Consider the following 22,541-nt stretch of genomic DNA (forward strand, 5'->3'; position numbering starts at 1 on the left):
CAAATATATTGTGAATAACTCCACAAGGCAGCAGTAGTAGAGTCCGTCTAAGCATAGAGAAATATAGTAAGACAAGAGTGATCACTCCATACATCAGTTCAGACTATTAATTTCAGTGTCTACATCTAGCATCGAGTAGCGGAACTATCAGTACTGCTACTTGACAATAGATGTAGCACCGACCGGAAAGTCTTATGCTGTTGAGATAAGACTTTCCGGTCGGTGCTACATCTATTGTCAAGTAGCAGTACTGATAGTTCCGCTACTCGATGCTAGATGCTAATAGTCTTTTTGGTACTAAAACTGATGTATGGAGTGAGCACTCTTGTATTTCTTTCTCTATGGTCTAAGCTAACTGCACCGACTTTAACTTGAAATAAATAAACGTCATATTTTCATCAGATTTTCATGTCTTTGATGAAACTCCCACACCCTGTCATTGCAATGTTCTAGAGACCACAACTGGGGATTTGAGTTTAAGTCTAGTCAAGCCATCAACACGCCTTTCAGGGTTTTACCAAAGGCTTTTAGCTTGTAACCGCTGTTTCCCTTTCTTTCTAACGGAGCAAGCTATACAACACTACCCTACTCTCGAGGTACTGTGGGCGACGCGTCAGACGAAAAAGCAATATTGCAACTTTCTTACTATGATCCAAACATTCATCCATTGATAGACGGTATAAAATTCACCTTCAGAAGCGTAATATATTATATATTCACATCAGCAGCTTGAAACTATAGGTCGATACTACTTAAAGCCGTGATTCCTTACACATATTCAAATTAGATTTGCACATCATCTTAAAATTGGCACGTAACGTATTTTCGCCGAGCTCCCGTGTGAAAGGAATGTAATCGGAATATTTTATAGGGAGAACATCTCGTTTTTATTTTGATGCCGAAATTCCACGACGAAACAAAATACGCTTCGAATAAAGTACCCTTTTCCAGATATATCATGTATCTTAGATGGTCAAGCAGATCTTGTCAGTAGAAAAAGGCAGGAAATTTGAAAAATGTAGGCGCGAAGGGATATCGTCCCATAGAATATTTGAATTTCGCGCCTTTTTAACACGCTTTTATTAGGTCGACCTGTATGTAACTAACTATGTAATGGAATCTTGCAAGTTAAATTTGATCCACTTCCCGGTTTCCGATTGAGCTGAAATTTTGCATACACATGTAAGTCGGGTGACAATGCAATATTATGGTACCATCGAGCTGATATGATGATGGAGACAGGAACTCTATGATGAAACAACGCAACCTAATTGTGTTAAGGGTTTTTAGAACTGTCTCGATGAGTATTAGTTGTCTGTCGTAAGAAAAGTACAATCAGCGATAAAAGCTTGAACCAAAAAAGAAACTGAGTAGAACTACAGTATTGCAGGGATCTGTATAGATTTAAGTCTTGTACTGTATGTTAATAATAAATAATTAATAATTTAAAAAATAATAATTCGTCAAACGTACACCAACTTGGGAAGTGGTTCCTAACCTTTCAGTATTGTTACCCATGTAACCTATTACTACTAGGTATTAGTGTATTATCTAGTGATTATATTATAATGATATTGGAATGACGTAAAAGTGATTTTTATTAAACACCTAAAAACAAAAGAATAACTAAGTAAAAACTAAATGAACATAAAATAAAACTACGTTATAACTAAGTTAACACTAGCAAAATAAATAGATATAGAACACATATAGAAATATTGAACTTAAATTAAAAAGTTTTACGCGCATTTTTTTAAAGTGGCATATATGGCATATTTTTAACTTGGGTATAAAAGAGCGATTAATTTTGTATTAAACAAAACGTCTGCGAAAGATGCTATGAAGCTTCGAAATAAATTAAAAGTAAAAAAACCGGCCAAGTGCGAGTCGGACTCGCGCACGGAGGGTTCCGCACCATCAACAAAAAATAGAGCAAAACAAGCAAAAAAACGGTCACCCATCCAAGTACTGACCCCGCCCGACGTTGCTTAACTTCGGTCAAAAATCACGTTTGTTGTATGGGAGCCCCACTTAAATCTTTATTTTATTCTGTTTTTAGTATTTGTTGTTATAGCGGCAACAGAAATACATCATCTGTGAAAATTTCAACTGTCTAGCTATCACGGTTCGTGAGATACAGCCTGGTGACAGACGGACGGACGGACGGACAGACGGATGGACGGACGGACGGACAGCGGAGTCTTAGTAATAGGGTCCCGTTTTTACCCTTTGGGTACGGAACCCTAAAAAAGAGCGATTGTCACTAAATGAACCCTCAGGCTAGATGAGTGAACGAGGTTCTTTTATCAACCTATTAAAAACTTACTTAAATATAAAAGTTCATACAAAGTAAAGCGTAAGAACATTTAAAAATTTCTAGCCGATCGGAAAGCAATAAAATTCAACAAATTTTAACGCCATATACTCAGCGAACCATAACTTAGATAAAACACAAAATTTTCTGGCAAGAAGCCAAGATGTGATAATATCCGATTTGACATCGCTTCCCGCGTGATAATATTTCAGCGTGGCTTTTAATAAAATTGATATAAATGCATGAATTTCTTTGAGACAAAGGAACCTCAATATTAAGAGGAAAATGGTTTCAGTGTTAAAGAAAAAATCTTGTAACCCACCAACAGTCGCGGGGCGCGGTAGTGCTATCGCCAAGTCAAACAAACAAATTCGCACTGACATATAATCCTCTTTTGAATGCTTTAATGTTTTCTATGGAAACAATAATTCTACGCGTACGAAGTCGCGGGTAGAAGCTAGTCCATAAATAAAACATTTCATACTACAAATTTTCATGTGAGCGAAACAATCCGAATGTACATTTTTGTATTGTACTATTTGTCCTGCCATGTCTGGAATGCTAAAGTTAATATTAAACGGCCAGAGCTCGCATTCCTGCTCCGATGGGCGGAGGGGAGCTTAATTATCTACATTCCTTGGAGATCTGTGTAAATTAGTCCGAATTTAATTACCTTTAGTCACAGATCACTTACCTACCTTTAATAGGTAAAGTAACAGTTTCAATCCTTTTATTAAGCCTTAAAGAAAAAAACCTCTTACACCTTTTTTGTGGTAGCTAAGAAACTCCATGCATTTTCTTTTATACAAGTTTTTCCTCACTTTTCTTGCTATGTCATTCCGAATGAAAAAAATATGTATTTAGATATTCAGACTGTCAAGGTTTCCCGTGAGACCGATATGAAAATCGTGAAAAAATATATTCCTGGGCCCAAACAATTCGTCACTTCGGGCCCTCTAGGTGTAGGTACATGAGATTTTTATTCACAATTTTATTAGTATGGTTGGTTTAGTATGTATGCCCATATTAAACAAATCGTGGATGGAGTTAAGATTATAATTTATTACTTAAGACACTCAAATACACATGGAACATTAAATAAAATAATAATATAAACTATCTATTAATAAACTTAAAATAAACGCCTTATAAATAAAAAACGGCCTCCAAGTCACTGCCGATGGGCTGCGTGCCTAGAAGGCTGGCCGCATTTGCCACGTTGAATCATTTTTGACATTCAGGATCAAGACCCCAAAATCATCCTAATTTGTAAACATCAACTAAACATTGCGTTCTATAGACCTATGCTTAGGATTCAACTGAGAGGTGCAATGTTGTACTTTTTACAACATGTGATCGCGAGTCCTTGCTAATAGCTACTAGGGTAGTAGGGTAGTCCGTATTATAGGGAATACGGAGTCTAAGGGAGATAATTTATACATATCTATGTTGCCATTTAACTTGCTGGACACGTGTTAACATGAATAACAAGACACTCGTAACTTATTAAAAATCTCGTAAAAATATGAAAAATAATCTATAAAACAATACACTCCTTTTTTTGAGCAGTCGTGTACTAGAAAGAGACCGTGTGTAATCGTTCTTTTAATTTTCTAATGCAGTTTATGCCTAAAAGATAAGGTTCAAATTTGTTTTTTTTTAAATCTTACCTTACATGACGCTTTATGACGAAGCGTGCATTCCATTAGTAGTGTACTGTGCCATTAGCGTCTTCATCAATCAGAGTGTATTTTGTAGCCATATTGACAATCTCTGTAGCTGCCAATCAATCGTTAGGATGTTTTGTTTTTAGCTTTTTTCACCTTTTTTCGTAAGGTTTGTTTATATGTACCTATCTGATTATTAGTGAAACAGTACAGTTCTTATATGGCATCCCTGTCATTTTCAGATTTCTCCCTTTCTCCAAACAAAAACATACCTAAGAAAATGAATTATTACTCCAACGTTCATTAATCTTAATCACTGAATGATGTATTCTGCGAATCTTGAACAAAATATTTATCTCTAAGCCGCAACTAAATTATAATTACTAGGTACTTTATGCTATAAATCTTCTCGTTATCTGTAGGTAGCTTAGTCTGTAATACCTACGAATCCTGTAAATCTTCGCACGGTTTGTAATTTCGTTTTCTTTTTTATATAAATATTATCTCAAATTTATTATCAACAGAGTAGAAGTAATCGTACAAAAAAAATAGAAATTAGGTAAGGTTACAATCTCCCCCGACGATAACTGATGTAATATGTTAATTGTCAGAAATGTACCTACTCGTAGATATTTTTCTAGTGCATTTTCAATTGAGTCAAGTGCCCTCCAAGGGTATGGGCGGATTTGTGATGCCAGACGATTTATGTGTTGTCTTAAAGAAATAGGTTTTATAATGTACGAGTATTGCATAGGGTTTATAAAATGGAAAATAACTCATTTATTGCATAATAAGTGTTATAAAATGAATATAAAACTAAAATTAAGTGCAACTAATACTAAAGCTAAAAAATTAAAAACACCTATCAAAGTTTTGGGCCTTTGGTAAGGTGCCCATCACGCAGACAGCGTTCCCGCGCTGGATTGCTATGGCCAATAATAATATAAACTATAATGTATTGTATGTAAATAAGTACCGTAAAACGGGGTGAGTAGGTTTCGCGGGGAGAGGTGGGTTATGAATGGGGAGAGAAGGTTTGAGAGGGGGGTGAAAATGGATTTTAAGGCTACTGCTACAAAAATAATGTATTCCAATTTAAAATGGAGCTATAGTAATACGCATTAAAAAAAAATCGATCCAACAATCTTCCAAAATCACCTTTGTATGAAAACCCCTCTCACCCCAAATACGAGGCACTACGGGGTGAGGTGGGTTTTCCTCTTTATCGTCAACGTTATGAAATGGAACTACCCAAAATAAAATACAAACGTCCGGAACACTTATTATATACACCATTCAGTTTTCATATGTAAAAATAAAATGTTATCGATGTTTGAATTTCAGTTTTGATCCTACTCACCCCATTTTACGGTAGATGAATAATGGTGCGAAGTATGTGCTGATGAACTTGATGATCTTGTGCTTTGTCTTTTTTGCAAAAGATGGTGGTCTGCGTCGATCTCTAGCTATATATTAAAGTTGAAGGAACTATTACGTATTATTAAGAGGAATACTTACCAAGCGAAGTTCTGTGGCCAAGTCGATAACTAACTGGTTTTGTTGCCTTGCATATTCTTCATTTACTAAGTTTTCATTCGGTCCTGAAAGATATAGCCCAATTAGAATTGTACTGTAATCGGTACAATTTAGGTAAAATATTCACGTTATGTAAGATACCCCATAGAATGACAAAAACTATCCTATATCAATTTTTTAACAAGCAGATACGTCTATCTATCCTATATTCCACCCTGGGGAACAAATTATCTAAATAGCAAATGTCATCAAAATTGTATCAGCTGTTTAAGCGTGAAGAAGGATAGTTACATTCGTATTTATAATTATTAAGTAGGGATAAATAAATATAATGATACCTAAGTGTACCTTCGTATGAGTGTATCACGGCCACCCAGATAGCGGTCCAGATGATGATGAAAGTAGTAATGCCCAGTTGACAAGCCATGAATCTGAACAAAATGGAGCCGATACTTTCGTCCGGCAACACGGGGGCCGGGCGAACTCGGAGCCAAGTTTCTCCGTTCTGCAAAAACACATAAAAGTGAACTGTGTCTGATGGGGCCACGTTTCTCCTATAGGAGCACCTTCTACTTTAGAAATTTCGAAGACAATCCGACAGAATGATATATTTAATAGGTATACCAAATGTTATCAAAAGTACGATAAAATAGCGCCACGAACCGGACACTTTTTGTGGAGTGCCACATAATAAAATATACTTTTTATTTTTCTATGTTGTCTCAAAAAAACTTTTTATCAGACATTCTAAAGCAACAAGATTATAACTTGTACTACAGGAACAATATTGTGACCATTTGAGGACCTTATGTTGTAGCAATAATGTTTACGAATCGTCATTTAACAGTGTGGACATAATTACGTGACTCCCATAGTTTAAAAGTTAAAAGTGTCGTTAGCTCGAAATGGCTGTAATCTTTTTGAGCACTCTGTTTAGTTTTGCGTCCGGGGAACGATTAGCTGCCGTATTCGAATTTCAAGATATTCACAAGAGACGACACGTACTAGATTCATTCTAGATACGTTATAGTTTAGATTTCAACTAGTTCTCTTTTGCAGCGCAATTCGAGCAACCAATGTCACTTTTACGTTAGATAAAGTTAGATATCTATTAGATGTGAATTGGAACTCTAAGCCATATCTTGTGGAAATCGTTCAAGAGTATCTCCAGAATCGCGCAAATGTCAAATTTGACAGTTTAGATCTTAAACATTTCGTTATCGTATCTTGGCGATGTCTAAAATATATCTAACAGATGTCTGTTTCAAAATCCGAATCGGGCCATACGAGGAGAAATATCCGATTATTTTAAAGATCATTTGAATGACGGGACACTTTTGAAGTTACACTGCCGCTTTTAAAGTAAAACTTTGCTTGCAATGCTACAGATGATTATCAAGGGACCATGTCTGTTAATGATAAGGCGCACTGGTTCTAGATAGTATGTCTTTATTACAAGAAACCTAAGAGAAGACTGCCAAAAATGGTATATCAAAAAGAACATCAAAATATATAAAAACAAAGAAATTCAAAATTACAATAAAAGTATAAAAGTAAACGTATAAAAAGGTGCGGCGTCCACAATGTCAATAATGCATCTTAAGCAGGAAAGCGTATTACTTAACAGTAAAAAAAAATATCACAAAGCCCACGATTTTAGCATAATTTTGCATCATTTAATCCCGCGGTAACCCGCTGCAATAAATAACCGACAATATTCACCAAGAGGTACTTAAAAATGCACAAATGACTCCCAGAGAAATGTAACATTACCCGTTAACGCGGTTCTAAGTTAAGTGCTTTAAGATTGCCAAGTGCCGTAATTCCCTAGAAGAGCTTCACGTAAAAGATAGAACTCATCGTAGTGGCTGCACCGTTCTACAGTGACTTGATTTTTCGTTTTTAATATGTTAGGTATTTTCTAATTCTCTTTTATGTTAGAATTTAGAACACATTACAGAAAAAATAAAATTACTATATGTATACCTATAGTATAGGAGTTCCCTCGATCCCTCGTGGATCCCATGATCAGAACTGAAGTTTGACAATAATGGTACCAATCTGTAAATATGTACTTTCAAACAAAGAATATTTATGCAAATCGCTTGAGATAGTGACAGAGTTCTGAGGTAACAAACATAAAAAAATATACAGTCGAATTGAGAACCTCCTTCTTTATCCATATTTTTATTAGGCACACCCTGATTAAGCATATTGTACTTACTCATTCGTCGTGCCTCTACACTGTGCGTAGTATTAGCTATTAGCTAAAATAAAATATTTTATTGAACTGTTTGAAATTTGAAACCAGCAGTGTACGTTCACTTTATCTGTGTCAGCAGGCCGGAAAGATTTAGGTGTTTCCACTGGGAGTCGAACTAATCCCGGATTTAGGGCAATATTTAACTTTATCCTTGTTCACTTATATTGACACGTGGCTCGAATGATTGAATTTTCATTTCGTTTTCATTTAATTGTAACGAATAGAAGGTCGTTACAATTACCTAAATGAAAACGAACCTTAAGACAATAGATCACTATAAAATAGCTACGTCCACATAGAGCAGATTCTTTTAGCTATACTACGTAATCGTGAAATAGGTAGTTAACGTTTGCTAAAATTTTCATTTTATGAGAATTTAGACACTGAACATATAATGACAACTACCGGCATCATGTTCGACTAAACGAGTATTTATTATTAAAGCTTAATCCAATATTTACTCATTCAACAATTTAGGCACTTGATTTTCAAATTGGGGTTTAAAGTAACGTTTAGGTACTTACATCATCATCTAAATCCAAATCCAAAGAATCACTAAACGATATGTGTTTCTTTCCATCTCTTCCTTTGAGCTTACTATTAGTAACAGGTCGCAAAGCATCACTTAAAGCGTCATTATTATCGTGTCGTTCTTCCATATTGTAACTTCTATCACATTTTAAATCATAATGATTGTAAACCTCACACGCACCCGGTAATATCCTATATTTTTGAGTTTCTTTAACTGTAACATTAGGCACATTTTTAGTCAAATCGCACGAGTAGGCATCGCCGACTAGATTAGTTATGTCAACATCATTGGGAGTTTTAGTGAATCTAACTCTGTAGAGAGGTTTCACAAAATTTGTTGCTATGAACTTTTCTTTAAAGATTGAATTTTTCATGGCGATAGCTCAGGTGGAAGCTTAAGCAAGGACTGGTGTTCTCAAAAACGGTTCGTTGGTGGCGTGTTGGAAACTTAAACTAGTTCCGTTTCAAAGTTTTGAATACCGGAAGCGATTTCTCATCAACTATGAAAGTTAAGACACAAATTGAGTGCACTGATACTTTGTGTTTCTTCAGCGATACTTGTTTGTCTGACAGTTTTTTAGTGAACAAGCAGGATTTCAGTAGGTAGACAAGTAAAATTACTATTAACATAGGGCCATTGTTGTCTGACTTTCAGATTCGTTTAAATCATGGGTACCTATCGTAATTAAAATCAGTTTTATCGTCGTCGTGGGGCGAGACATTAGTAAGATCAGATCAGACTTTTCGATAATTGCGGATTCACCTGATTGCATTTTCCTATCTTTGTTTGTTTTTGTAAAACTGTAGTTATCTAAAATCCTACTCTAACATTCATTTAATATAAATATCGTTTACATAGCTTATAGTTCGTTTTTTAGCATTAGAAATAACTTGAAAGAAGGTAATCGATTTTGACATGTCTTTTAATTGAAAAACACTTTAAAAATCAATAACTAATACTTATGAAAGCCGAAGACTATAAAAGATTGTATTAGATTCATAATTGTTACATATTTACCGTAACTTATTTTTAAAATGTGTTTTTCAATTAAAAGACACATCAAGATTGTTTACCTTCTTTCTAATGCTAAAAAAAACGAACTACTTACAGATCATCAACATTGCCAGGCGGTCATCACCGTCACGAACAGAGGGCCTACCGCGAACCACGTTCGACGTGTTGCCTCCCTGTCACACTTACGTACGAATTTACAAGTGCGACAGAGAGCCAACACGTCGAACGTGGTTCGCTGTAGGCCCTCAGGATCCAGCGAGCCGCAGAGTGGACGCCGGGTATGACCCTTGGGTCATTCCCTACAGGTCCACCGGCATATACACACTCATTGGATGGTGAGTGTTAGTAGACCGTCAGTAGTCCTATTATTATAGTTGGTTAAAGGACGGTCTCATTTCAAACATGGACAGATAATCATACTAGCTTTACCTTACACTACTAGCACCCAAAAGAAAAGGATGAGTATAGTTTTTTGGTTCTTATTTACTGACAAATTGGTTTGACCATATACTAGTTTTCTTTACTTGTAATAGAAAACAACATCGTGAAATTCGTTCTTCGCATAGAAAACCCACTGCTGAATAGCAGCAGCATGGCGGAGATATTGATTTCATAGCGTGCGCGCGCAACATCTGTCAAAATTAGTTATTCTGCTCCAAATAATAAATATTTCAGCAAAAACCTCTGTAATCGTGAAAAATAAACTGTGATAGTGTACCTGAAATTGAAAGATTAAAAAATAATCATAATCTATTCTCAATATGTAACCAATCTTTCAATGTGTTGATGATTTTATCTTAACGCGAAACGGTAGTCATTTGTTATTCCGTAACGTTTTAAGTGTACCTAGATTTTTTGTTTATTTCATGTGTCTTACTTTGTCTGTGTTAGTATGGACTAACCAAATCATTTTTTTACGATCTATATGAAACTTTATTCCATACATTTTCTTGACAACGGACCTGTCAAAAGTAGAATTGTTACATTGTGATCTTCGTTGTACTATTTAATACAGATATAAGTGTGTAAGTGGACAAATAAATTCTGCATCAATACAAACATCACTGATGATGGGATACTGATATCGCTGGAAAATAAAGTCATACCTATAAAGCACATTTGTGATAATTAAACGGAAGTAGATATGCTATACCTACCAATTATATACAGTGACATATTTTAATGATACTAATAGATTTAGTTGTTAAAATCATTCACGTTTATATATCCAATGGAATTATCTGATTAAAGAATATTTCTGCAACAATACAATGATACATAAACATGTCGAGATGCCTGCGGATCTTCGGGGCGTACTCGTACCGGCTGACGAGGCGACACTCCACCCTGCTCCTCATAGCGTTCCTCATCGTGACCCTCACCGTCATCTTCCACCTCTACTCGCACAGGCACCATCACCATCACCACACGCAAACAAGCATCGGTGACTTTGACTACCAACCGGGCGCGTTCCTCAAGGGACAGCAACCTAACGAAAACAAAACGTATTGCCAATTTAATTATGGCCTCCCAGACACTCTTAAATGGGGAACCTTCCGTGTAATGCCTACTCCGGAAGCTGGTCTACAGAGCCCTTATAGAGTCATCTACAATGCTGTCAAGGGCACTGCGTACTCAAACCACAGCAAATATAATGCAGTCACATACGCTACTCAAGCGACACCGGAGTACATTTATCATATAGTCGAAATAGCCAGATATTGGGACGGCCCTATCAGTCTCTCAGTTTTTGTACCTAATTACGATCTGGATATCACTATGCAGATCATGAATCAACTCTGCCGCTGCTATTCCGGAATGTCAAAAGTGTCACTCCACCTTTTCTATCCTAAAAAACATCCGCCTAAATTACAAAGCAAAGAACAACGCACTACGACGACAGAAATGCCGACAACTACTTCAAATATAACCATAGAAGAAATCTTACAGAAGAAACTGGATAATTACAGGAAATTAGATAATAAGACTAGATATGAATACATTCAACGGGCGAGGAAGAGTAAAATCGAGAGAATGATGTCGCGAATGCCGTCGAAAAGAATATTTGCCCCCAATATGGTGTTCAACGATTGTTCTGGTATCGATTATGGTATGATGACATTCAAGAAGGACAACAATTTGATATATCATATAAATGTAGGTAGAAACGTCGCTCGAAACGCGTCAAGGACAAACTATTTCATTGTTTCTGACATTGAAATGGTGCCAAGTGACGGACTGGCGCCCAAATTTTTGACCATGGTTAGAAAACTCATGGGGGACAAGAAAAGAGATGAGGGTTGCATTTTCGGAAAGACTGTTTTCGTCGTGCCATTGTTTGAGGTGGAAAAGGGAGAGCAGATTCCGCGCGACAAGGACACGTAAGTTGACAAATGAAGCTATTTACTTCAGTCGCAACAGTTGAGCGCGACTTTTCCAAGTCACCCGGTCCACCTGTTGGACCGCTATTGTCCTAGTTCTTGCCCTTATTTTTCCGTTGCAAGATTTCCTAGGGGGATATTTTTATAGTTATTCATATATGACAAATAACCAATAACACTATGATAAATCGTTCGTAAAGGCAAAAGATAGTTAAATTACTTTTTCCCAATGTATATTTGAGAATAGGGATGATATTGGCTCCCCTTTGTGTCTGTATTTCTTGATTCAGTAGGTAGTTTAAATGGAAAGAACGAAACTGTAAACCTAAGGAATTACATCTTAGGTTTAAGGCTACTTGCACCATCCAACTAACCCGGGGTTAAGCGGTTAAATCATTAACCCAGTGTCAAATGGTACTGGTAACCATAGTAACTACAGGTTTAACCGGTTAACCCCGGGATAGTGGAATGGTGCAAGTGGCACTTAGTACTCATTCAGATGAAACTAAAATAAATTGCAAGTAAAGAGTTTAACTTTTCATTGTACTTTTATCAAACTTCTCCTCAAAAAGCACCTCTAATGATCTCTTTATTACACCAGAGAAACGGCACATTCGCAATGCTCAAAAACGTATCTAACTATTATCCTAAGGTAATCATAACATTCATAACGAATCTATCCTCTCGACGACTGACGACAACAGTCGTAGATAATCACCTAAAATTATAAAAAACCGGCCAAGTGCGAGTCGGACTCGCGCACGGAGGGTTCCGCACCATCAACAAAAAATAGAGCAAAACAACCAAAAAAAAAACAAGCAAAAAAACGGTCACCCATTCAAGTACTGACCGACGTTGCTTAACTTAGGTCAAAAATCACGTTTGTTGTATGGGAGCCCCACTTAAATCTTTATTTTATTCTGTTTTTAGTATTTGTTGTTATAGCGGCAACAGAAATGCATCATCTGTGAAAATTTCAACTGTCTAGCTATCACGGTTCGTGAGATACAGCCTGGTGACAGACGGACGGATGGACGGACAGCGGAGTCTTAGTAATAGGGACCCTATTCTAAGTTTTTACCGTTTTTACCCTTGGGTACGGAACCCTAAAAAAGCGCATTAATATATTTTCCACCAAGGATTTCGTACTTGTTATTCGGTTCACACGAATCTCCATATTTTTACGAATTCCGTAATATAATTGGAGAAACCGCCTGAGCCAGCATATTCGTTGTTGTAATATCATTTAGGGAACGTGCATATAAAATTACTGACTCATTCATTCATTCATTTTGGAATTACTGACTCACACGTGAGGTTTGTATAATATGTATGTTATTTGATATCTAGAAAAATGCAATATTTTAATAATCGCACATTGTGTGTGTGAGTGTAGTAAGCTACAAAACTTTCATTGGGATATTCCGCAATTGTGAAATTTCCATTTGGGAAAAAAAAATCTCATATTTTTGTATAGGTATCGTAATTTTCCATTTCCAAAATGAAAGTTTCCATTGTTTCCTGTGTTTTCCTGAAATTTCCGAGAACTTATTAAATTGTAAAACGGGACTTAATCGCGTATATCTAAGTTTTAAGATTTACCTCCGACATTTCGTGGAGGGGGTTGTCCCTGTGGTCTCGGAGAAGACTGACTAAAGTTGACATCAACATTTAGCCGCGCGAGAATTTAATGTGTAAAAATCGTGAAAGCTTAAGAGCCCATCAACGTGCACACTATATAGCGCCACTGCTAAATAATCGTGATTATTTAAATTTAACGAAATATATTTAAAAAAGGCGGGCCGCTTTGTACTGTATCTTGTATTAAAGTACCTTTTGAATACATCAAACTAGTTTCTATGTTGCTGGATTCGTCAATCTATGCGTCCAATGTTAAAACGGCCGTTTTTGTTTTGAGTTTATAGATTGACGAATCCAGCAACATATAAACTAGTTTGATGTATTCAAAAGGTACTTTAATACTAGATGCAGTACGTAGCGGCCTCCTTTTTTAAAAATATAATTACGATTATTTAGCAGTGGCGCTAGTGTGCACGTTGATGGGCTCTTAAATCAGTATTTTTATCCTTATTACAAAGGAGTATGCCTAGTGCAAAAATGTAACATATCTTTGATGTCGACTGTACCTGACAAAAATCGAACAAAGCGAGAACTAGTTTCAATTTAGATTGAGATTATTATTTGCGCAGTGCACTGCTCGCACGTATTTATAGACGTACTCTCAAAATATCAAAGTAATCTGAAATCAATAGTATTTAGATTAGAACTGCTTTTGATTTTATATTTTTTATTTAAATGTTTGCACATAAAAGCAGAAACTAGTTTATTTATCACACGTATTACGGGTCTAGACATATTTTAAATAATGATAGCGTCGAAAGTACGATTACCTGATAACAATGGTGCGTGGAATACGTTATTACTTTATTTGGTATTCAAACATTCCGTTAAAATGTAAATGTGTCCTTCAAATAACCTATATTTATAAAGGTACAATCTAAATTCCTAAGAATACCTAATCAGGATCGCTGTACTGAGGAACTGTTTCAGAAAAGATAACAATACGAAACAAACCTTAAGGATGACTCACGTTAGACTAAGCCGTGTCCGGGCCGGAGCTTCCGGAGCTTCGTTTTCCATGGAAAGCATCACGTGATCACCGGTCATCTGTCATAGAAAAGTAAGCGCGACACGGCCCGGTCTAACGTAAGGGTAACATTCCATTTCTGACCGCAGCTGCACTACTGGTACTGAACGCGAAATTGACAGTAGTGCAGCTGCGGTTGGAAATGGACTGTCACCTTAAGTCATCCTTAATATTTGAAACTTAGTTAAATTGGACACTTTCCTGTGTCATGAGTGTCATGACTTTATGCCATTTATTTTGTCCTCAGATTGGTTAAAATGGTAGCTGCGAACCGTGCTATGTATTTTCATCAGAAATTCTGCTCACACTGCCAAAGGTTCCCTGGTCTACAAACTTGGCTCACTCGACCGTCGCCAGGCATCGTCGAGGTAATTCTATCCTCGTGCCGCCCAATGTACATTAGGATGTACACTCAGTTTCGATGGAATGACAACCTTAAAAACAAAAATAGGTAGTATTTAATTTGTCTCGTCCAATTTTCGAACAAATGAAAGTCAACCTAATTGTTGTATTTTACAACAAGATTCTAACTTCCTTGGCTATAATTTTGTATGGTGGGCGGCACGAGGCTATATTCGTATCAATATGTAGCATAGAATGAACTCCACAAGGTCAGCGTGAAGTCAGGACATTTATTCGACATAATATTGTGATAAACTCACGTAGCTCTACTTAAAATTTTACCTACTGCGTAAATTGCCTGGTTCTTCGAGGTTAGCTTTAGATCGTCCACCATGAGGTTGATGGCTTCCAACCAGGCTCAAATTCCCACAAGAAGTTTTACTTATACTCATAGAGGTTTCTGACTCTCAAGACCTCTCAATATTCTCAAGCCACCGTTCTTGTAGTAAGTTATTAGCTTTGCCGCGCCGCGTACTTTCAATACTAAGTAACTTTAGGTATAATTTAAGATTCCACGCCTCAACAGACATTGAAATAAGTTTAAGCTGTGGGGATAACGTTTACTTTTCTAAATAACTGCAAATATTCGAATGATATTAGTATTTTAGAAATTCCTAATCTTGATTGCTGTAAGGTACCCTATTTGCGCTTTGCAGGTTACATTGACCGTCTGTTCATTAATTCCTCTTAAAGTTTCTTTCAGGCACTCGTGGGCGTCTTTGTAGCACATATTTTATAGTATTACTCCTACTCACGTTCTAAAGGCATCATTCTTTTCACTGTCAAACTTGTATGACGTAAATGCGAGGGTTAAAAAACAGCTTTTACTTAGTTGCAAAATTCTTTTCTTTTTATTGTCTGTTTTAAACTCTAATATATTATTAAGTATTTACGTATAATTTTAATACAAGGAGGATACGCGCCGTGAAACCTCAACTTTACTCAACCAGATAAGCCAGTAGGTACTCCTAGTGTAGGTACGTGACGTACGCGTTTGCGTTAAGTATCATTTTGTATGGGAATTTAAGTTTCCAAAACGTCCCGCATGGCGCGCTGCTCAAAATCCGGTATAAAAATAGTCATAACGCAAACGCTAAATGAAATTTACACTAGAGCTTTTCATTAGCGCCTTGTTAAACAAAACCCGCTCCAAATTTAAAAGACCATCTTTTGCAAAGTATCCGCCGCGTAATTCTCCGAAGTGGCCCAGTTAGGCGCCCCCCATAATTACTAAACGATTACAGCGGGGTTAAATTCGTTAAGACCTCGGCTGTCACACTCGGGGATCTCACTATCGTTTGAAATTGGAACAGCAAGTTGGTGCAGCGCTGGTTGCATGTAGAAACTTTGTAACAAGACTGACGTTTAAGTTTCCGTTGTAACACGGTTTTCGTGAGTTGGCCCTGGAGTTGTACGATTACATACGATTCTACAATCTTAAATGAAATTGTTGGTTAATTTTTTTCAACATGACGAATTGCATTTCTACAAAATACTCATTATACTCATTGTAGCTGCAAAATGTGATATATGGGCCATATACATCGTTTCTTGTAGGTAATTTATTACGTCTCCCTCTAGAGAAAAGCGTTATTGGACTCGAAACAAATTATCTGCGTCTGTTTCAGTAAGCAGGGCGCGAATTGAGTTTGGCACCAATTTGCATTGTGACAACGGAACGAGATCTCGCTCAAAATGAAGAACAAATCGTAATTCGTATAAAGTGGTTACCGATTTCAAACTTGAAAAGATGTATTACCAAATAAATTTTAATTTCCAAAACGACATAAACAATTATAGGTACATACAACACGTTGCAATAGAGAGTCTATGGGCCCGATTCGGATTGTGAACCAGATATCTACGAGAGCTGCTACTTATGTATCCGGAATGGGCCACTTACTGGAACTATATTAAAAAATATATATATCATATAAAAATGGAACTCTTTGGAAGCAAAATACAGTTTGTTTCACATGTCTATCAATTGGTTTTACATTGTAGCATTATTTTTAAAAATTCTTTGTTACATCTTCAACGGATTTACTTGTGAAAATTTTCGTGCAGATGTTTTTTTTACGATGTTCGGAGTGGATAAACTCAAAAATAGTGCATGGATCGACTTTTTTCGACTTTTGGGGAGTAAGTTCCATCGAAGGTCAATGTTTTAGTTAATAAATTGTGGTCGTAGTATATTACGGTATTTACGGTAGGACGAATTAAAAAAAAACGCTCAAAATCGGCTGTTATCCCACAAAATATAGATGCTGTGAACGAACTCATAATGCAAGATGGTCATAGTATATATCGCAAGATAGAGGCATCTCATGGCAATAGTATGACGACCATTTGTAAGATATTACATGAACATTTGGTTCAAAAAAAAACTCGCGAAAGAGCCGTTTTTGCGTACAAAATGCACGTCTTGTATATCAAGATCAGAATGGAAAAAGTGCTATGAAGTCGTTTCAACATTTATGCAAAAGTGCATCATTCATCTTGGTATTCTTGGTGGACAAATACAAAGGCAATAAAACCATTTACTTTTTGTGTTTCCGGATACATAAGTAGTAGCCCTCGTATTAGACATTACCAAGATACGACAACGATATTTTTAAGATCTAGCCTGTCAAGTTTGACATTTCCGCGATTCTGGAGATACTCGTGAACGATTTCCACAGTGTCTAAAACGTCTCGTTATGTATTTTTTGATCTCAAAACGATTTTGAAACGATCTTAATACGATAATTTAACGTAAAAGTGACATTGGTTGCCCGAATTGAGCTGCAAAAGATATCTACCAGGTATCTAGTACATATCGTATCGTTCTCTTCTCTAGAACGGATCTTGTTTTCCGTATACCGCGGTATTGCAATGAGTTGTACGATGGCAGGCGTGTCTCACTCCGCGATTTACACATCCGTTCGGCCCCAATTTTGGGGATAGCCATAAGCCGCGCGTGGCGCTGTCGCCACCTAGCGGCCATATCTGTGCTGATCGTATATAACAAGCGCGTTTTGATAGAGAGTGAGTCTTCTGTACTTAGTACTATTATTTATTCTGTGACGATGGTAAAGGAATATTTTGTTTCAGCCCATGCTGATAGCACGGCGGGAGTACCCGTTCCATAGATGGGAGCCTTTGTACTTCGGCACGCGGAAGGAGCCCTGGTACAGCGAGGGGCTCTCGTGGGAGGGACGGCAGGACAAAATGACACAGGTATTTTATATTGTTACTAAATCATATTTAGCTGGTATGACGTTGGTGCCTTGGCAGAAAGGGAAGTGCCTGCTTTGGGACGCAACATGCGTCAGCACGTTTGCTGCTTCGCACTTGAGTCGCACAGTAGGTCTTGCGGGGGCAGCTGCTGAGATAGCTGCTCTCAGAAAGCGGGAAAAGTACGCGTGCCTGGGTGGTTATTTGTTTCTTCCGCTCGCGGTGGAGACCACTGGGTGTTGGTGCTCGGAGGCGCGGTCCTTCTTCAGGGAGCTTGGAAGTCGCTTGCGAGAGAGGGGACTTGATCCCCGCTCCGGGTCATTCCTGGTGCAAAGGTTATCTATTGCAATTCAACGCGGAAACGCAGCGAGCGTGTTGGGGACTTTTGCGCCTGGAATGACTCGGGGTGGGTTATTTGATTAGTTACCTAGTATTAGTACCTAGCTTTTAGTTTTATGTTAAGTGCGTGTCTTGTGTTAAATGTAGTAGTTTTTAAGGTTTTTTTATTATTGTATTTTTTGACATGTGTGGAATATGACTGTAGTTAGAATTATGAACTGAATTACGAATAATTTTTTTTTTGTTTAGCTGGTTTATTTGAGGGTAACAATTCTCGCACTGTGCTAAAGGAGGGTGGGCTAATTGGCCTATATGACCAATAAGGGCAAGCGATATGTCACTGGATAGCTTATTCTAATGTAAGTTCTAAAACTTTTACTACAACAGGTAGTCCCAAATCTTTGTGTGAAAAAAGTTATCGACGCTTAAAAGTAGTTTGAGCTAAAACGTTACTGTGTAAGTTATTTTGATTGTAACATGCACTAAACATGGTCACACTTACTATATACTAATAATGAGATATTCGTCAGGTGACAAGCAAAAGTCACTAATTACTATAAAATATTTAAACAAAAATCAACCTTCTTTTCGTACTAATATGGTTCACTGTGGCTATGAACTTGTGGTGGTACTTAGTGAGTTTTGCTTGTCACCTGACGAATATATGTATTCTCTTATTTTTTTTAGTCTAGGTAGGTTATATATTTCCCACTCTGCAGGTGACGCCATGAGATTGGAGGCTTAGGATATAGTAGATCACATGACTGATGACTGTAACATGACCCAAATCACAGGATAGGGACAATGTCAGTGGGTAATTTATCTCCGACCGCTTACGAATTCTACATTCGACATTTAAACGCAACGGTGATTTCCTCTACTAATCCAGATCAATCCAGAATAGCTGTGCTATGCTCTTTTATCGTGTATGGATGATTGTATTATGCTCGTGGCCCTGAAAGCGCTGCGGCTCGGCTTACCGTAGCATTACGCTGAGTGGCCTAAGTGAGGGGTCCTTTTTAACGTTTATCATCTATGTATTCTATGTAATTAACTGGTTTGGTTTGAAGTAAATAAATGTATTTCCTTTCTTTCTTTCTATATGTAGGTACTCTAGTACGAAGAAAGACTAAGCTATAAAAATCTACTTTGCCTAGATGCTGGAGCTCTGTCTGCAAGAGTACCGGCTGGTCGTACTTGATGGAGGGTTCCTTTGCCACGCGGCGGCGCGCGCGCCGGCGCGTCACACCCGCGCTGAGCGCGCCAACACGCAACAGTACCATAAGATCATCGCCGCGCTCAAGGCTCAGTACCCTGATCGACCTGCTTGTAAGCTTATGTGGGGATGTAATACTTGAGCGTCTTGCTCTGGCAAGAGTACAGCCTGGCGGTGCTGGCGGCCTAGCCAAGGTGACAATCACTTACGCTTCGCCATCGAATCGCTTTCTCTATCAATCAATCTTTGGGTATTATGGCTCCATCGATATTGTCGATGATTCCGCCAACGTCAAGGTTTAGGAAGGCACGCGCTTTGTGAAGACATCTCTCTATCACTCTTCCATATTAATGTGACAGTGACAGTTGCGTTTCGTTCGCTACGGAGCGTTAGCGATTGGCATCTTGTCTACGGGGCCAGGACGGAGAATTTTTTTGAACAAGGGCACCAACTAGCAGCACTTTTCAAGATCTTCGTTGGCGCGGTATGCCCGTCCCAGCCTAAACGAAAATTCTGGAACGAGGATTCAAGTGTCGACCTGTTGGCATGTTGATATTGGTGATCTGACTGATTATGCTGGGCTGTGGGTACAGTCAAACAGCCATATTTAAACTTTAAGATACGTCAAATATTAGATATCTAAACGATATGGATCGGATATGTCAGTGTCAAACAAGTGTCAATAGTGAAGTTTTTGTTTGTAGAAACGGCACTTTTGACACTTGTTTGACACTGACATATTTATCCCATCCATATCGTTTAGATATCTAATAGTTGACGTATCTTAAAGTTCGAATATGGCTGAAAGTTATTAAATGGTAGAAAAACACAGTACATGAAACTTTTTTCAAATCGCTGAATAGTGGATAACCAAACCGTGATTTCAGTGTACTGTTATATGCTATTAACACTGTGTAATAAGTATTTACATCTTTATAATAATGCAGTGTAATAATCTTTGCCTAATGCCTAGGGTTTGCAATCCGGATCCGAAATATATGAAATTATCCGGATCTGGACCCGGATCCGCGGATATTCCCAAACATTTCGGATCCGTCGTGAAAACCCTACTAATGCCTAAAAAATAAATTTGAGTCTGCGATATATTTGTCGACCAATCTCTTTTTATAAGCCCGGAGACCTACAAATAGACAATGAAATTAAATACATTGTTTGCGATTGTCACAGTTGTTTGCAGTGTCATTCAAATTGTCTAATTCATAAGTATTATCGTCTTTTCGATATAAAAGCGAAATATTAGCAGGATAATTTGACGGGGCTTTTAGTTATTCATTCGATAACTATTGTCACTTGTCCTTGTCACTTAGTGTCTTGTGCCACCTGTTTTTCTCACACTCTCATACGTAAATAGAAATATATCGATAACGACTGTCGCGCGCCGGCGCCGAACATTTTCGCTAAGTAACTTAGTTTTCGTTTTGACACAATAATAAATAGGTGTATGTATTTATATGTATGTAGGTATTATAGGCACCTACATCTTGTAGTATTTAATATATTTTTATGATTATTCTCACTCTAAGCTCAATAATGTTTATATTGTGGGTACTAGACGATGATATATGCACCTACATATATTATGTGTACGATAAAGATCGAAAAGTACATAGAAAACATCTGTTTCGCAGGAAAAAAAGCAAATCAGCCTACTTTGTTGGCACTGAACAAACCAATCACAAAAATCAAATTCACTATAGATACCGGTACTAAATAGATAGACGCATGTTTGATTGAACCTGACTGTACCGGAAATTTATAAGGGCCGCGAGTAATCTGGTTGCCTCTCGAAATAAACGGAAATGACTCTCTGATGGCGAAACGCGGGAGGCAGCCGACAACCCTTTATAGTACAGTCAGCATCCAACGTAGCGATCGGACTATGCGTTAAAAGTATCTACCATTCTCTGATAGCTTAACAAAAAGAGATATAGCTCTATAAAGTGTCTTTCTATGGAACTTGCTAACTATGAGAACAAAAGTCACTAGTAAATTCATCATTCAGAGACAATTTCAATATGGCAGTTAGGGGAGATGTGGGTATAATGATCCCCTTAAGAGAGAAACTTTACTGTGTTCACAGTTGGAGACAAAAACACAAGATCTAGGTCTTTATGAATAGTCCATTTACTTAACTAAGTAACTGCACACTTATTTGTCGTGTTTTTTATATATTTAAATAATTATGTTATGTTTTCTAAAGGTTTAGTAAAGGATCAATTTATACATAGGTATGTATAAAACGATCCCTAGGGTAGAGTTAAAATAATCACAGATGATTCCTTTGTAATATCAAGATTTCTTCGTCTTAATCATTTAAGTCAGTCGATTCCAGCGTTTCTTTATTTTCAGAAGATGAGTGCTATTTTTTTTTCTATTTTGGCCTTCTTTTTAGAGGGCTCAGATTTTGCTTGCTATTTTAAAAGGCAATCCATAATTTAATCGCATTAAGAGCCCTTAGCATTTCTTCCTAAGGTTGATTTTCGGAAGTAAGTGGCTTTGCGCACATAAATTCGCGACATGATATGTTATGGCCTGTACAGGAAATGCTCATAGTAAATTACTTAGGGGGTAAAATGATTCCAGGGATCATTTTACGCCTACGAAATGGGATCATTTGACCTCAAACACCAAATTTTAAATATCGACAAAAATATAACTTTCAAATTCAACTTGCTTCAGTATAAACATCCTTATAGTATAGATAAACATCATTAAGATCCGACAGTGAAACATAATTTGAATAAAACGCAACATGCTAAAAGTAAAGGAATTCGGAAAATAGGCTACCGTAGATTAGACGTATATGTTTTAATTATTTTCTAATAAAATCACGCTACGTGCTCATACCGCCATGACACTTTAAGAGGCAACTGGCGGGGTCACGGGGAAGACGTTTAATGCATATTTAGATAGATGGCATCAGTAGTTGCTCAGATAAGAGGGGGGATCATTTCACTTTGAGGGATCATTAT

General features: G+C 37.3%; 2 protein-coding genes across 2 annotated transcripts in view; one reads left to right on the forward strand and one right to left on the reverse strand.

Moving 5' to 3' along the window:
* Positions 1 to 8,867, reverse strand: part of LOC134654811 (uncharacterized) — a 35,500-nt gene extending 26,633 nt beyond the window's left edge. Inside the window, exons 1-3 of the mRNA XM_063510281.1 lie at positions 8,305 to 8,867; positions 5,866 to 6,022; positions 5,500 to 5,582 (exon numbers count right to left, since the gene is read on the reverse strand). Coding sequence (XP_063366351.1) covers positions 5,500 to 5,582; positions 5,866 to 6,022; positions 8,305 to 8,685 — 621 coding nt within the window. The 5' untranslated portion in view covers positions 8,686 to 8,867. The remainder of the gene's footprint in view (positions 1 to 5,499; positions 5,583 to 5,865; positions 6,023 to 8,304) is intronic.
* Positions 8,868 to 10,534: 1,667 nt separating this feature from the next.
* LOC134654867 (beta-1,4-glucuronyltransferase 1-like) lies at positions 10,535 to 19,721 on the forward strand. The gene is made up of 4 exons (XM_063510329.1): positions 10,535 to 11,707; positions 14,623 to 14,743; positions 17,871 to 17,996; positions 19,490 to 19,721. The coding sequence occupies exons 1-4, from the start codon at positions 10,611 to 10,613 to the stop codon at positions 19,688 to 19,690; spliced, it is 1,545 nt and encodes a 514-aa protein (XP_063366399.1). The 5' UTR covers positions 10,535 to 10,610; the 3' UTR covers positions 19,691 to 19,721.
* Positions 19,722 to 22,541: the final 2,820 nt, after the last annotated feature.

Source organism: Cydia amplana, chromosome 15, assembly GCF_948474715.1.
Source record: "Cydia amplana chromosome 15, ilCydAmpl1.1, whole genome shotgun sequence".
Taxonomy (NCBI): domain Eukaryota; kingdom Metazoa; phylum Arthropoda; class Insecta; order Lepidoptera; family Tortricidae; genus Cydia; species Cydia amplana.